Source organism: Phaseolus vulgaris, chromosome 5, assembly GCF_051622355.1.
Source record: "Phaseolus vulgaris cultivar YP4 chromosome 5, ASM5162235v1, whole genome shotgun sequence".
Lineage (NCBI taxonomy): Eukaryota > Viridiplantae > Streptophyta > Magnoliopsida > Fabales > Fabaceae > Phaseolus > Phaseolus vulgaris.
In genome coordinates this window covers 19,972,076-19,988,575 of record NC_143502.1, presented here as the reverse complement: position 1 = coordinate 19,988,575, position 16,500 = coordinate 19,972,076, and the positions used below count along the sequence as shown (strand labels likewise).

The following is a 16,500-nucleotide window of genomic DNA, read 5'->3' as shown; positions in this document are numbered from 1 at the left end:
CAGAAGCCTAACAGAGCAGGGCGCATGGTGAGGTGGTCAGTAGAGTTGTCTGAGTTTGACATCCACTGTGAACCCAGAGGGTCGATTAAAGGACAGGTATATGCTGATTTCATTGTCGAATTGATGTCTGGGTGCCCTCACCCAGATCTCAGGGATTTTCAGTGGATATTGTCGGTAGATGAACAGTCTTTGAAGTTCGCATTTAAGGCTAGCAACAATCAAGCCGAGTATGAAGCATTGATAGCAGGGATGTTGCTATCCCAGGAGTTGGAAGCTTAAAATCTGCTGGTAAAGAGCAACTCATTACTTGTTACCGAACAGGTAACATGCAGATATCAGGCCAAGGACCCGCAATTGGTTGCATATCTCAAGTACGTCATGTTGCTAAAAGAAGCTTTCACTGAGTTTGACTTGTTCATGTGCCAAGAGAACAAAATTCTCGGGTCGAACTCTTGGCGAACTGCCTCTTGGCAAACTAGCCAATTCGAGAAAGGGAAACCGACAAAGGTCGGTGATCCTGGAAACCTTGAAGGCCCCTAGAACGGCGGAAGAGAACCCAGCTAAGGAGGTCTTGGGGGTAAACACCCAGAGAGGAAGCAGTCCCCAGTCATTGACTCATGAAACACTGAAAGTTCCCCGAGTAGTGGCATGCGAGGTGTTGGAGGAGGAAGTAATGGTTATCTCCCAAGGTAGCCCAGCGGATACCTAGATCATTTCTTACCAACGCTATTTAGCCGATGGATTGCTTCCCAACGAGCCCGCAGAGGTGAAAGCGATAAAGAGAAATTCGGGAAAGTACACACTGATTGATGGCAAGTTGTTTCGTCATGGATATGCTTACCCTGCCCTTCTTTGCATCAATGGGGACTAGTGTGTCCATGTAATGACCGAGGTGCACGAAGGCTTCAGCGAAAATCATATTAGAGGCCGAGCACTCGCGTTGAAAGTCATCCAAGCTGGATACTATTGGCCGAAAATGAAAGAAGACTGTGGGAGGTACGCTCAGCGGTATGAGCAGTGCTAGAAACACATTGATTGGCATCAGGCACCTGCAGAGGAGTTGTCGATCTGTAGTCCATGCCCATTCCATACTCGGGGAATAGACATTTTGGGTCATTTCCCTTTGGAAATACGCTAAATGAAGTACCTTGTGGTAGCCATCGAATACTTCACCAAGTGGGCTGAAGTCGAGCCTGTTGCGGAGATCACTGCCCTCAAGGTGCAACATTATGTATGGAAGCACATAGTATGTCGCTTTGGGGTTCCCAGACATATGGTGTCAGATAATGGAACACAATTCACCAGTCAGCAGTTAGGCGAGTTATGTTCGGAGCTCGAAATAAGGCAGGTATTTGCCTTTGTCGAGCACCCCTAGACAAATGGCCAAGTTGAATCAGCCAACAGGGTTTTCCTCAGAGGCTTGAAGAGAAGGTTAGAGAAAGCCAAGGGAACATGGGGGGAGGAGTTTCCCTGAGTCCTGTGGGCTTACCACACCACGCCCCAATCCACCACCAAAGAAACACCGTTCAGCTTGGTGTATGGGACAAACACCATGATTCCTGTAGAAATCCAGGAGAACTCTCCTTGTTTTCAAAATTTCGTTGTTGGAGAGTCTAATGAGGGTAGGAAGGTGAATTTGGACTTATTAGATGAGGTTCAGGGGCAAGCACATTTTAAGTCTAAGGTGCTAAAAAGAAGGGTCAAGTTGAAACAAAAATCAAGTCAGACCTAGGCAGTTCCAGGTGGCCGACTTGGTGATGCAGAAAGCTCATCCTTACCAGTTGGAGAATAAGTTATCTCCAAAATGGACAGGACCGTTTCGCGTGGTTTAAGTTCTCATAAACTGTGCGTACAGGTCATAAACCTTGGAGGGAGGACTTATTACTCGAACATGGAACGCTGCTAGCCTCAAGTTTTATTTCAGTTGATTCATCTGATAGTTGGTGTTGAACAATACGATGCTAAAGGGTGACGCTCTGAGAAAAGGTTGTGTGAGCGATTAATTACCATTGGCAGATAAATCGACCTTTCTCGTGAAGTCGCACTGCGGGTAAAGTTGCATAGATGCCTCATCCGGACCACCACAAAATAAGTCAAGCTAACTTGGTGCGAAAGTGATCACTCGAGGCTAGGCTCTTTGTGGTATGAGTAAATTTGCACTAATAAATCACTTCACCCAATACAGGGTAAGTCGAGCTAGCTCGGTGTGAAAATAATCATCCGAGTCTAGGCGCTTTGTGGGGTAAGTAAAGTTGCATAGATAGGCCATCCAGTTGGCACATGGTGAGTTGAGCTAGCTCTGTGTGTGAGAAACACGCGAGTATAGACGTGTTCTAGGATGAACCAGTTGTGCAGGTAAATCATCTGGTTAGTGTAGGACAACTCAGGTGTTGCCAGTCACTTGAGTACAAGCGCTCTGCGAGAATGATTTTTCAGTTGCATAGTTCAGTCGTCCGAGCACGCACCATGCACGGCGATACCTGTTGGATTTGAGGTAAGATACCTCTAAACACACCACTTTGAGTGCTAGACTGTAGGGGCTATGGTGAATGGTCCAACAAAAAGGTTAGTTTCGTTAAACTTTGATTATATTTATTATCCCATAGTGGGAAGAGTTAGCACCAAAGAGGAGTTGGTTGATTGATATACTTAGACGTGTACGTATTATCATAAGTTACTTGAACTAGTCGAGGTTAATCATGGCATGCATGTGAAAAGATATAGGGGCATTATTATACGACAAGTGATTGCGGTAAAGTAAGGCAGGTTAATAATAAAATAAAGTACAAAAGTGCCAATAAGTGCATAGTTACACCATGTTTAATTTTCTACGTCTACGACCCTTTTGCTTAGTCCCAATTGAGAGAAGTCCAAGCTCGGATGGAGGATGGGGGCTTGCTCGACGACAACCTCGAATCCCACCAAGAGGGTTTGGGCAGCTTCACCTTTATAGACCTCGACCTCGTCGGCAAAGAACTTGTCCTTCTGGACAAGCTTTTGTTGCAAGTTGAACAATTGATCGTTCTGCTTTGCTAGACGAGTTGCTTGTTCGGCTGCTTCTTCGGTCTTGGCCGCTAAGAGTTACTCAGTTTGCTGGTGGAGGGCGCGAAGGCTTTGAACTTCTTGTTGCAAGCTCACCATCTTCTGTTGGGCATCTTATTTCCCCCGTTTAGCGGTTTCTTGACTCCGCAGTTTCTTTGCGGCTAAGCAGCTTGTGGCCAAGGCTTTCCCAAACTGCTTCATAGCCTCTTGCAACAGATGGTGACCCGCGTGAACCACCATCCTTTCCTCATCCTCAGAACGCAGCAAGGAGTCCTCCAGGTAGGACGTGATGTCGACGTCAGGATTCCATAAGCCCTTCCTCCTTGAGCTCTCTGCACCCCTTCCAAGATAGCACGGTGTGGCTAGAAGGACGTTGGAGGGTTGTGGAGGAGGAGCAGTGTTCGAAGTCATTTGGCCTCGAGAAAGAGATGGCACGATTTCTCCCTCTTTTCCTGGTGAAGACGACGCCACCTTCGCCATCGTGGCAAGTTTCAACAGGTCCTCCTTGTTGAAACGTGCCAACATTATATCTGCAAAGAAGACACAAGAAGAATCGCTTACATTTCATAAGTAAAAATCTTACTCTCTAATGTTAGAGGAAAAAAGTGTACCAGTATAACTCTTTAAAGAATCTAGATCAAACTCGTTGGTCAGGAGGTAAGCGGTATCGAAGGCAACTGGGAGGCTTGAAAAAAATTTGCCAACCTCTTGGTCAGCAAGAGCTAAGTTGTCTAAGCGCCGAGCAACTTTGAAGTTAGGTTTTGGAGTCCAATACAGGGGAAACTCATCTAGAAGGTCGGGATGCTTCTTTATTGGGTTGGACCTTGAGGAAATGGCGGTTGAAGTTTTTATAAGATGATTGGAAAAAGGTAAGAATTCCCCTTCCAAAAATGCTATTTATAGAGACCCATAGTTGACGACCTAGTTTCTTCACCTCGAAGAGGTAAAGGAACACGTCAACAGAAGGTGGGATGTCGAGTTGATCACAAAGAATGGAGAAGGCTCAGACGAATGCCCAGTTATTGGGATGTAGCTGAGCAGGGGCCACGTTGAGTTCAGTTAAAAGCTCTTTTTCAAAAAACAAATAAGGGGAGATGAAGAATGACACTTTTAGAAACAGTGGCGTAGAAGTAGCAAAAGGGTCTGTTAGGGGATATGGATTCAGCACAACACACAAGTCGCCTACCTCACAAGGGTCTAAGAAAATCCAATCGTCTTCCTTATCGAAGTGGCATTTACTCTTTCTAAGGGTTACTATTTTCTCGTGGGAGGTATAGGAAGAGGTTTTGGTTAGGAAGTTCGGCGGTGCCCAAGGGTACAAGGATTTATAATCCATGGCTAGTTGCATCTAAACACAATCACACGCAAAAAGTGAAAAATAACTCAAACCCAACACAACAGAGAAACAAGCAAAGCAAGCATAAATTTAGAAATTCATACAATAGAAGAACAAAACCTAACATGCATTTCGGAATTCATACGACAACCTATGAGTGATCAACATCAAGCATGTACATGAACAGATAAAAGAAGAAAACGATCCCAGGCAGAGCATGTAATTGTAAAGATGAATAATCAGGGTTGAGAAAAAGGAATACCTTTTGTGATTTGAAGAAAAGAAGCTTTAAGAAATGTGTGAAGAACTTTGAGTAATGAGTAAGAAGAGTGTAAGTTTTCGAAGGTTTAGAGAACTGAACGTTCTTAATGAAGTTTAAAAGGAAAAGAGAATTTGAAACGATGGAGTTTCTGCTATCAGTAATGTCAGGACACGTGTACGTGTGGGGTCGCATACAGTAAAACGTCACTTCAAAGACGCTTCGTGTGTCGCACCTCACCTACCCCCTGAGAAACAATCACATCAATTGCCACTCAGGAGAGTCTTTGCTTAGCCAAAGCTCAGCTCCAGCTTGGGGGGCTTGTGTGTTGGTCATAACTCGGTTCTCGGTAGCAATTTTGTGACAGCTCGACTCTTGGGTAGAGTGGGGGACAACTCGGTTGTTAGGACTGGGTGAAACTTGCGTAAAAGGCCTTTTTCAAGGATGGGCCCAAAGCGCACGGGAGGGTCGTTACGTGAAATAAATTGATATATGCGTGCTTATAGGTATATTTGAGGTGGTGGATATAATATTTGTTATTATTGTGTATATCTATTATTATTGTGTATACTTGTTATTATTACGTGGCAATATTCTTTCTGTTGCATGTTTGTTGCACGTCGCTAGTTACTATTAACCCTAAGTAAATAGGGAGATGCATTGGTAACAGAAAGTGGGCCTGAGGATAGCACCTGAAGATCATTGGTGCCCGTGGCAGGTGATTTTCTGTTAGAGATAAAAGTTTAATATGATTATTTTCAGTTGAGATTTGCTTATCTCCAGGGAGAGTTGTTGCATGTTGCATGGGCGGTGATAAAAGCAGAGTAAGTCTCCAGGTAAAGGTAGGGCGCCCTCTGTCCCAACGAAACCTTATTCTAGCACCAAGAAGGAAACGTTGGTGATGAGAATCAAAAAGATGTTGTTAATAGGAAGAATGGACAAGGGCCAAATAATTTAAAGTTCTTCTTATTAGTCTTTTCAAAAGATGAGGCCCAAGCCCAAAGCCCAAGCCCAAGCCCAAGTCCAAACCATGAGGGGCAAGGTCAGGCATTAAATAAAAGAGCATCATTTGAATTACTCTTGTATAGTTGTAGGAGGTGTGGATATTAAATAAAGGAGTGTGAATATGTAAAAATAAAGTCACATTGTCCATGTGACTTAGGAGAGTAGGTGTAGGTGTAGTTTTTAGGAGGTGTCATAGTAGAAAAAGGTCACACCTCCCATGTGACTTGCTTTTTGTGGAATTTCAAATGAGTTTCATTTGAATTTTCCCACCTATATTTTAGCACCCTCATACTATAAATAGAGGTGTGGGCTCTTGTAAAATTCAGATTGGATAATTGATATAGAGAAACTCTACTCATTTGGAGAGAGAATTGTGTGAGATTTTGATCTCTTAGCTAAGTCTCATCTTGTGATGCATTGGGAGCATTCAAGTGGCGGCAAATCTGCACTTATCTTTGACCTTTCATCATCCAAGTGGCTTGTCCATCTTTCAACCGAGCTACAACCACATAAGTCATCTTCCTTCACCTTGTTTCTTCAATTTAATTCGGTAGTTTGTTTCTAGGCTTCGTTCTTCATTTTTTAATCGGTGCATTTTGTTCCTTGATAATTTCAATCGGTAGATTTACCTTTTTTTTCAATTCTGTTCGGTGCCTTGCATTCTTGATTCAATTGTGTTTAGTAATCTTGTTCCATGGATGTTTACAAGGAGATAGCACTCTTAATGAGTTTGGATCATCATTTTGGACGTCTATGTATCCATTCATGATTCCTTAAGCTTCCTTGAAGTCCAATTTTGTTTTCAGCTTGCTATTTTGTTTCTTGCTTTCCTTCAATTCCGCCAAGTATTTGTGATAAGGACATGGCACTCATTGTTCAATGAGTTTGGCTTTTTTCTTGGATGGCATTATCCTTCATTGAGATGACCTTAAGCCTCCTTAAAGTGTTATTTCTTGTTAAGTGTCTATCCAGCTCATATCATGTGGTATCTAGAGCTATGGTTGTGTGCAAAAAAAAATTGAGTTGCTGGACACTTTGATTCTGTTTTTTGTGATTAGTGATTCTGTTTTTGTGGTTTTTGAGTATTTCTTGCTGTTTTAATTGTTGTTAATACATTGTGCTTGAGTCTTTTTAATTTTTGAATCCATACTTGTTTTGTCTAGTCATGTTTTTTCCTATAATGTCATCAATTCCTTGTAGTCCTTTTATTGCTATCTTTGGTTGATTGCTTTTATTTGAGTACAAATTTTGGTTTCTGTTTTTTCTTGATCCTTTGGTGCATTTTCTTTTTAGTATTGAGTTCATGCTTGTGTATTAGATCTATACAAGTTCTTATACATCATTTCTATTATGTCTTTGTAGTTTCTTTAATTCTGTTTTTTCATTCCAGTATAGGTTCCTCTGTTTTTCTTAAAAATGTGCTGACTGTTTGGTTTATTAAAATTTCTGTGCTTACTGGAAAATTCTGAAATTCTGGATTTAAGTAATTTGAAGTGTTACAAAAGAGTGAAAAAAAGAAGTACATCAAAATTCAAAATACAAAAAAAATGATAAATGAAATACGAACAGTGTGTAATTCTGCCGGAAAAAAAAACGGTAATCTGGCAGTGATTTTGCAAAATTTATTACAATTAATTGGAGTACTGTTTTTGAGTGATTCCAGTGCCAATTTTTAGATAACATCTTGAAGTTCCAGTGGTTCAAATTTCACATTCCAATTCGTTTTCTCCAGTTCCAGTTAAATATTTTAAGTCACGAACAGGTTTAACAAAAAAGAAATTCCAGTAGCATTGTTTTTTGTTTTCTTCATCTATTCTAGTACTATTCTTTAGGACTCCTTTGTGTGCTATCCTTTCTTTGTGTTCCTTACTTTTCTTGATTGTCTTCTTGTTTCCTCTAAGTTTTGTGGTGACTTGTTCTTAAGTGAGTGTGGTTTGCTTCGACATTTTTCATTTGAAGCTCATCCAATCCACAAGAGAGGCTTGGTTAAGGAAAGAACACTTTTCTTGGAATGGTTTGAGTACATTCTTTCGGCCTTTTCCAGCAAGCTACATTTTGCTTTATTTTGCTAACAAGTTTCCTTAATTGTTTGTTTCTGTTTTTGTGCCTTTTATTATCATGGATAATTTTTCTAGTGGAGAATCCTCCAAACGTTGCTCACCTCAAAAGGCAACTCTCTTTGAAGATTTAAAGAATGCTAGACAATCAAATGCACAATATCTTGATGTGATAAGACAAATGGAGGCAAGGCTCCAAAGCTTGGAAATAACCCGTGAAGAATTCAATCAAAACCGGGAGAGAAGACATCATCATCATCATCGGCATTCTTCAAGGACTTCTCACTCTTCTCATGGATATCATGAAGACAATGCACGGCAAAGGCACCATCACCATGAAGAGAGGCGCCAACATGTGGCTGTCCCTTATTCACCTAATGTAAAACTCCCTAGCTTTAGTGGTGAGAGTGATCCTAATGTGTACTTAGGGTGGGAGGCCAAGGTTGAGCAAATATTTGATGTAAATGGGGTTATAGATGATCATAGGGTTAGATTAGCATCCTTAGAATTCTTAGACTATGCCATGCAATGGTGGCATCAAACTCTATTGGACATTGACCTACACAAGAGACCGCCCGTGTTCTCTTGGGATGATTTCAAAGCTTGTCTACGCGCTAGATTTGTGCCTCCACACTTTAGGAAAGACCTATTGTTGAAACTCCAAAGGTTTCATCAAGGCACGCTAAGTGTGGATGATTACTTTAAACAACTAGACACGCTTTTAATTAGAGTTCATATGGATGAGAGTGAGGAAGCTAAAATAGCTAGGTTTGTTAGTGGCCTTCGAAGGGACATTCAAGACGTGGTAGAACTACAAGAATATTCTTCATTACAAAATGTAGTTCACCTTGCTAGTAAAATTGAAAATCAAATTGCAAGGAAAAATGCTTTCAAAAATTCTTCTAAGGATAGTTACTACCACTCTTCTTGGAAAAATAAAAATAGCTCTTTTTCAAATATCCCTTCTGAGGACTCTACTTTCAAACCTAGAGATTCTAAGCCTTCCACTTCCACTTCTAGGCCTAAATCACCAACTAAATCATCTAGTACGAAGTGTTTTAAATGCTTAAGCTATGGACATATTGTTTCTAATTGCCCTTCTAAACGAAATATGTATATGCATGATGGGGTAGTGGTTAGTGAGCATGAGTCCGAAAACTCTAGACATTCCTCACCTTCTAGGTCCCCAAGTGAGAATGAGAGTGAAAGCCCACATGAGGGTGACCTATTGGTAATAAGACGCATGCTTGGACAAGTTTTAAAACCCTTTGATGAAAGTCAAAGAGAAAATATCTTTCATTCAAGGTGTCTTATTAATGATAGGGTATGCTCTTTGATTGTGGATGGGGGGAGTTGTGCTAATGTGGCAAGCACAAGAGTGGTAGACAAGCTTGGATTATCTACCATCTCTCATGCAAAGCCCTACAAATTGCAATGGTTAAGTGAAGTCGGTGAGATTATTGTTAACAAGAAAGTCCTCATTACATTTTCTATTTGTAAATATAAAGATGAGGTATTGTGTGATGTTGTCCCAATGGAAGCCACACATATTCTTTTAGGTAGGCCATGACAATTTGATAGAAAAAAATTTCATGATGGCTTTACCAACAAAATTTCTTTTAACTTCCATGGGCACAAAGTCATTCTTAAGTCTCTCTCTCCAAAGGAAGTTCATGAGGACCAAGTTAAAATGAGAGAAAAGAGAGAGAAAGAAAATGATAAAAAAAGTTCCAAGAGAAGCCTTCTCATGTCCACACAAGTTAAAAAGGTAATAGTTACTCAAAAGCCTATTTTTTTAGCTATTCCTAGGACTATTGAATGTGAGTCAGCTAAGGATAGTCTCACATGTTTGGACAATTTGGTAAAGGAATGTGAAGATGTGTTTCAAGATCCTCCTAAAGGCTTACCACCTCTAAGAGGGATTGAACACCAAATAAACTTCATGCCCAGGGTTTCTTTACCAAATCGCCCTGCATATAGGACCAATCCCAAAGAAACTAAAAGAGAAAATGAAAAAACAAATGAAGTACATGATAAACCGAGTCTTAATACATTCTCAACTAAATCACTTTTGTTGACTCGCGCTACGCCTATAAGGTATCCTTCTTCTTTGTCTTTTTCATTACCCAAGGTTCCTACTTATACACCATATTGGATAAAGAATGTTAAGGATGATTTTTTCATACCTTCTAGTTTTCCAAATAATATCATTTCTAAATAATCTTTTCCAACATGGGCTATGTATAGGACATCTTTTTCTGAACTCCCAACGTTTCAAAGTGATAAGTCAAGTTTGCCTATTTCTTCTTGTATTCTCTTATCTAATTGCAAACTAACTTTGTGTTATGCAGGAGTACTGAATTCGTGGACGAATTCTCTCCAACTTGGGGAGTATGATGAGAATAAAAAAAATGTTGTTAATAGGAAGAATAGACAAGGGCCAAATCATTTAAAGTTCTTCTTATTAGTCTTTTCAAAAGATGAGGCCCAAGCCCAAAGCCCAAGCCCAAGAAGGCCCAAGCCCAAGTCCAAACCATGAGGGGCAAGGTGATGGCAAATTCATGGAGCTCTTCTCGGAATCATGTGAAGAATGGTGCGGAAGCTATGGTTGTAAATGTGCAAGATCCTCCTAGGAGCTATGGTGATCTTGAAGGTGCATGATGTGTATGGAAGTAGGGAGGTTCGACCAGCCCTATGGTAGGTGATGAAGGTGAAGATTAGATCCTAGAAACTAGGGAAAAGCAAAGTATGGCACAATGCTGGCAGCATAACTTTACTCTCATTAATCTTGCAAATACATGAGCCAAGCCCTCTTATTTATAATGTTTAGAGGGCTGGAAATTCAAAAAAAGTGGAGGGAAATTCAAATGAGAAGCATTTGAATTTGGAGCCAATTCCTAGTCACAAGGGAAGTGTGACTTGGTTTCTATTTTTGGCACCTCCTAAATCTATACATACACCTTTTGTGTCACATGGAAGGTGTGACTTAGCTTTATACATTTGCACCTCTTATATTTATATCTACACCTCCCTTTATGTTCTACTAAAAATACTCAAAAGTAATTACAAAAGAAAGACATCCAATGATGCTTAGTTTGCCCATATCTTCTATTTGTTGGGCTTGAGTTGAAGCTTGAACTTGTATTTGGGCTTGGGCTTGGGCTTTTTCTATCATGAGCTTGGGCCTCTTCCATCATCCCCTCCCTCTTGAAAAAGGATTTGTCCTCAAATCCAATGCTTCTTCTTCATCATCATTATGTGGATGTATGTGGCTGGATGGTTTCCATCACAAGGTCAAGCATTAAATAAAAGAGCATCATTTGAATTACTCTTGTATAGTTGTAGGAGATGTGGATATTAAATAAAGAAGTGTGAATATGTAAAAATAAAGTCACATTGTTCATGTGACTTAGGAGAGTAGGTGTAGGTGTAGTTTTTAGGAGGTGTCATAGTAGAAAAAGGTCACACCTCCCATGTGACTTGTTTTTTGTGGGAATTTCAAATGCGTTTCATTTGAATTTTTCCACCTATTTTTCAACACCCTCACACTATAAATAGAGGTGTGGGCTCTTGTAAAATTCAGATTGGATAATTGATATAGAGAAACTCTACTCATTTGGAGAAACTCTACTCATTTGGAGAGAGAATTGTGTGAGATTTTGATCTCTTAGCTAAGTCTCATCTTGTGATGCATTGGGAGCATTCAAGTGGCGGCAAATCTGCACTTATCTTGGACCTTTCATCATCCAAGTGGCATGTCCATCTTCCAACCGAGCTACAACCACATAAGTCATCTTCCTTCACCTTGTTTCTTCAATTTCATTCGATAGTTTGTTTCTAGGCTTCGTTCTTCATTTTTTAATCGGCGCATTTTGTTCCTTGATAATTTCAATCGGTAGATTTACCTTTTTTTTTCAATTCTGTTCGGTGCCTTGCGTTCTTGATTCATTTGTGTTTAGTAATCTTGTCCATGGATGATTACAAGGAGATAGCACTCTTAATGAGTTTGGATCATCATTTTGGACATCTATGTCTCCATTGATGATTCCTTAAGCTTCCTTGAAGTCCAATTTTGTTTTCAGCATGCTGTTTTGTTTCTTGCTTTCCTTTAATTCCGCCAAGTATTTGTGATAAGGACATGGCACTCATTGTTCAATGAATTTGACTTTTTTCTTGGATGGCATTATCCTCCATTGAGATGACCTTAAGCCTCCTTTAAGTGTTGTTTCTTGTTAAGTGTCTATCCAACTCATATCAATTGGTCTAATTTCCGAAGAAGTAGTTTGAGGAGGAGGCATTCAACCTAGTCAACCGACAGAAGAGTCAACCGGCAAGAACAAAGATAGTATAAACAAAAAAAATATTAATTTTTCAATTGTACAATCTTATAAATTATTTCAGATTGCATATTTTCTAAAATTCACCCTAGGAAAATACATCCAAAATTTGAGATTTCAAAATGTTTGTTTGCTCTAATTATGAATATTTAATTGGAACGTGAAAGAGGTTTGTAAAATTTCTGGACTTATTACTTAGTTTCATTAGATTGTATCATGGACATTTAATTTGAGCTTTAAATCCATGGGAGAGGAGACACTTAGTTTCATTATGATCCCTAAGCGCACTATAAACCTCACAGACTACCCTTTTCTTTGCAACGGAAGGCCCATGTTTTGTGGATTAAAATGACAAACTAGGTGATAAATTTAAGATCCAGTTATTTTTAAACCTTGGTGTCAGACTTTGATATAGATTCAATGATAGTATATTTTATAGAAACGCAAAAATGTTAACAACGATGTATTACTTAATACTTCCTCAGTTGAAATAAAGGGGGGAAAAGAAGAAAATAAAGCAAAAAATAATAATAAACTAGTCTATGTCCTCCCTTGCATGTTAACCGTCCTAGAAGTATATAAATGAACCCTCAAAGAAGGGTGTGTGAAAGCTTAGAGGAGTCACCAATATTATTAGCTTAGCAGAACTCAGAAACCAAAGAACCCAAGCTCACTAGCTCTCTCCTTCTCGAATGTCTCAAAGTACTGATAGATGATCGTTACCGCAAGCAATATTCCAGTTCCTGAACCAATGGCGCCCATAAAATCTGCCAACACTGTCAAGGCACCGATACACATGCCTCCAAATGCTGCAGCAGTGGGAATATATCGATTCAGTTCTTTCTGCAAGTTGGACTCACGGTGTCCAGGCATTACCATTTGTTGTTCCTGCAAATTCAAAAAATACATTATGACACCACAAACTTTTGCCAACATAATACATACTTTGCCTGATATCTGAATACAGACGAATTTCCATGAGTAAACATTTTTTCTTCAAACAAAATTGGATTCAGACCCGCCTTTCAAAAGAGTTTATTATAACTTGAGAACCATAGGAAGTTGCAAAAAAGTTGTTGACTCTGGCCCTACCCTGAACAAATATTTGTAAGCTTTAAGCACATGAAAGATGTGACAAGGGAGATCAGGTTGCACATATAATGGAAAAAAACACACTGGTCCTTTTCTTTGTTTCCATACCAAAAAAGGAAACCGACTAAATTCTGGTACAAAACTCGAGTCAGTAAAAGCACAAGCCTATATTGTGCCTGTTCTAAACTTCAAATCAATGCATATGCTTCCTTACTTGGGAGTAATTCCAAGAGATCAGAGCATTTCCATAACCACTATTTTTACCAGTTAAGAGATTTAATATAATGAACACCTAAAAGTTCCAGGATACAAAAACCAGCAAGAATCACAATGTGCAACTAGTCATGAATCTCCCTGTTCATTGGCCCCAACCTTTCATTTAAAGTTAAACTAAAAATTTATGCTAGTTTAAAAAAAAGATCATAAAAAGAGTTGGGTTGAGGGGTTCAAAATTTGTTTCAAAACAGTATTGCTTCTAAAGGTAGCTAAAACCCAAGCCTGGCTAATATTTTGCTGCTTAAGAAAGATATCAAGTCAATAGGGAAATTATAAACAAAATGAATCCTTGTCAATACCTTCAGCTGCTTGGCAACATCTTTAGCAGATGAACCAGAGACTTCGATCCATGTTTTAGAGAACAAGGCACAGGCTGAAAGCATAAACACAAGATAGAATAGGGCATGGAAGGGATTGGCCGCCATATCAGCTAAGCTGCAAGATATATAGGGCAAAGACACTAGTTAGGGTTATCAAATAACAGAGATATATGCAGTACATAACTGACTGACAATTTATATTATATTAGTACATATACCATACAGAGCACTTAACTTGAATTTGTTACTAATTCTCTTACCTGGATGGTGCGGTGATATAGTACGCAATACCACCAACAGGTGCTGACTGACCACCTCCATATTCAGATTCCTTCCACTTTCCCAATAGATCAACAAAGAAGTTTCCACTGTACTTACGATGGAGCAGCTGAACAAGTCGAACAATAGATTGTTAAAAAACAGTAAATCAAAGAACATTAACTCCAATATATCATACAACTACAATTACCTGGGAGATGAAGTAGAGATTGGAAACGAGAGCAGACTGAAGAATGATGGGCATGTTTGAGGTATAAAACAATTTGATTGGATATGAACCCTGCTGTCCACGAGCATTCTTTGACCTTACTGGCAAGACTACACGGAAACCTTGGAAGTATATTACAATTAGGAAGATCAAGACAGTAGCAAGCAAATTTGTCACATTCGGAAGATTCTGCCTGTAAAATGCCTCCCGTAGAGCCCGGACCTTGTCTGATCTAGTTATCAACAAATGGAACAGAGCAATGACAGCACCTTCAAATTCAGCTCCACGTCCACTATTAATGGTGGTGGGGCTAAATGCCTTCCATATAATGTTTTCGCTGAAAAATGACGAGAAAATTTCTTTTAATTATTTGATAAAAGGTTAAATATCCAGTTAGGAGGTGCTAGAAGAGAACAAAAACACTGGAGAATAAAATTTGGAAATATCTCATTGGGGAAGAGTTAAATTTTACCAGATATTAGTTGCTATGAATAGGGAAATTCCAGACCCCAGACCATATCCTTTTTGGAGAAGCTCATCTAGACATATCACAATTATACCCGCAAAACAGAGCTGGATGATGATGAGGATGGCATTTCCTACTCCAAGTTGCCCCACACTACCATACATCCCCGAAAGAACATAGGCAACAGCCTCACCAACAGCTATCAGAATACCTAGAAGCTTCTGCGCTCCGTTTCTGAAAGAAAAGGAAGTGAACTAAATATACAGTATATAAGAAAATATGCCACACTAAAGTGGTGGCCATGATGAGAAATATTATAACACAACAAATACTACATAAATTGTATTTGAAACAGTTAAGTGAATGGATTCATCACGCAGCTACAAATGCCAAAATCAGATAAAATCACACAGGGAGAAAAAAAACATATGATCAACAAAATGAATGTAAGTACAAAGAATGAGACTTACAATAGTGCTCGATCCTCACGTACGTTGTTGTCCACTTCAATGATCTTTGACCCAGCCAGAAGTTGCATCACCAGCCCAGAAGTCACAATGGGAGTGATTCCAAGTTCCATGACAGTTCCACGGTTTGACGCGAGAATAACACGCATCCAATAAAATGGATCCGCACCTGTTGTTGAGTGAATCCCATATAGAGGAAGCTGACTACAGACCAGGAAAATGAAGAGAGAGATCACAGTATATATGACCTTTTCTCTAAATGGCACTTTCCTGTCAGCAGTTTGAACCTCGGGAAGAAACGAGAGAAATGGCCTAACTAAGTGAAGGACCCTAAATCCACCACCCATCTTACCACACTACACCAGTTTAACCTGTACCAAAATTCAACACGCATCTGTGAGAGGATTTACCAGAAAGGGGGCAAAAAAAAAATTGTACTTCTAAAGAATGTCCCAGCATCAAAGTGACAATTCATCAAATAACAAAGCCCAAATCAAAAGAAAATAAGAAATTTAAAACAGTTTACATTTACACAAGCAAGCCAAACATTAACACCTTTTCAATTTATGCTAACTAAAATCACCAGTTTACCGAAAAGTATACTAGAACAACCAACCCAATTTGCACTGGTTAAAGCTACATGCATCAAACAGTACCACGTAAACAAAACTTCATTCGAATTAAAAATAAATAAAGCCACAATGCATCAATTGCACGGCTGCAGAGAATTATGCATCACCCGTATAACCTAAAAACAAACAAAAAACATCAGCTAGCTACGCAATACGAATGCATGCTATATATCTAGATCTGGTCTCGTGAAATGGCAAAGGCGAATTGAAACCCTAATTGGCACGTGCAAAAAGCGAGACGCGAATCGAAGAAGAGGAATATGCAGATCTAGGAATGTGCAAAATCAGGAAAAGGAGATCGAAGCAATGGAAGGAAAATACCTTAGGTGAAAGGTGCTATCGCAGATCTACAAATTGGGGAAGAAAAGTTGCAATTGAGAAGTGCAGGGTGTTTGGATGTATATTTATATAGAGGACAAGGAACTACGATATTTTTTGAAACCGAATATAGACGATAAAAAAATTAAAAAAAAATAAAAGATAAAAAAATAAAAGATAAAAAAATAAAAGATAAAAAAAAAGAGTCGTGCTATCTTGAATTAATAGGATTTTATTATCTAAAAAACTCCCACTTTTTTTAATATACTATTTCCATTTTTATTTTTCAAGATAACCTAGTTCCAATTTATTTGCCAAAAATTCTAATTTTTTTGTGCAGGATGAACTAATTTCTCACTATTCGAAACTGATTCTTTAAATAATTTAAACATAAAAAATTGATATG

The 16,500-nt window shown here is 39.2% G+C and overlaps 1 protein-coding gene across 2 annotated transcripts; it reads right to left on the bottom strand.

The window, feature by feature from the left end:
* Window positions 1-12,448: 12,448 nt before the first annotated feature.
* Window positions 12,449-16,222, bottom strand: LOC137835264 (uncharacterized). 2 transcript variants are annotated; one of them, XM_068643690.2, is made up of 7 exons: window positions 16,098-16,222; window positions 15,148-15,515; window positions 14,684-14,911; window positions 14,194-14,548; window positions 13,985-14,112; window positions 13,704-13,839; window positions 12,449-12,924 (listed from the first exon to the last, which is right to left on the bottom strand). In XM_068643690.2, the coding sequence occupies exons 2-7, from the start codon at window positions 15,489-15,491 to the stop codon at window positions 12,685-12,687; spliced, it is 1,431 nt and encodes a 476-aa protein (XP_068499791.1). In that variant the 5' UTR covers window positions 15,492-15,515; window positions 16,098-16,222; the 3' UTR covers window positions 12,449-12,684. The 2 variants fall into 2 exon arrangements, with proteins under 2 accessions (XP_068499791.1, XP_068499792.1); XM_068643691.2 differs by lacking the exon at window positions 16,098-16,222 and adding an exon at window positions 15,801-15,913.
* Window positions 16,223-16,500: the final 278 nt, after the last annotated feature.

What these genes read in the sequence shown, in the direction of transcription:
- LOC137835264 (XM_068643690.2), bottom strand. Translation starts at nt 15,491, where the DNA reads ATGGGTGGTGGATTTAGGGTCCTTCACTTAGTTAGGCCATTTCTCTCG. An exon ending in CGTGAGGATCGAGCACTATT is followed by an intron (nt 14,912 to 15,147) that starts GTAAGTCTCATT and finishes CTTTTCTTTCAG; the next exon opens with AAACGGAGCGCAGAAGCTTC. An exon ending in TTCATAGCAACTAATATCTG is followed by an intron (nt 14,549 to 14,683) that starts GTAAAATTTAAC and finishes GTCATTTTTCAG; the next exon opens with CGAAAACATTATATGGAAGG.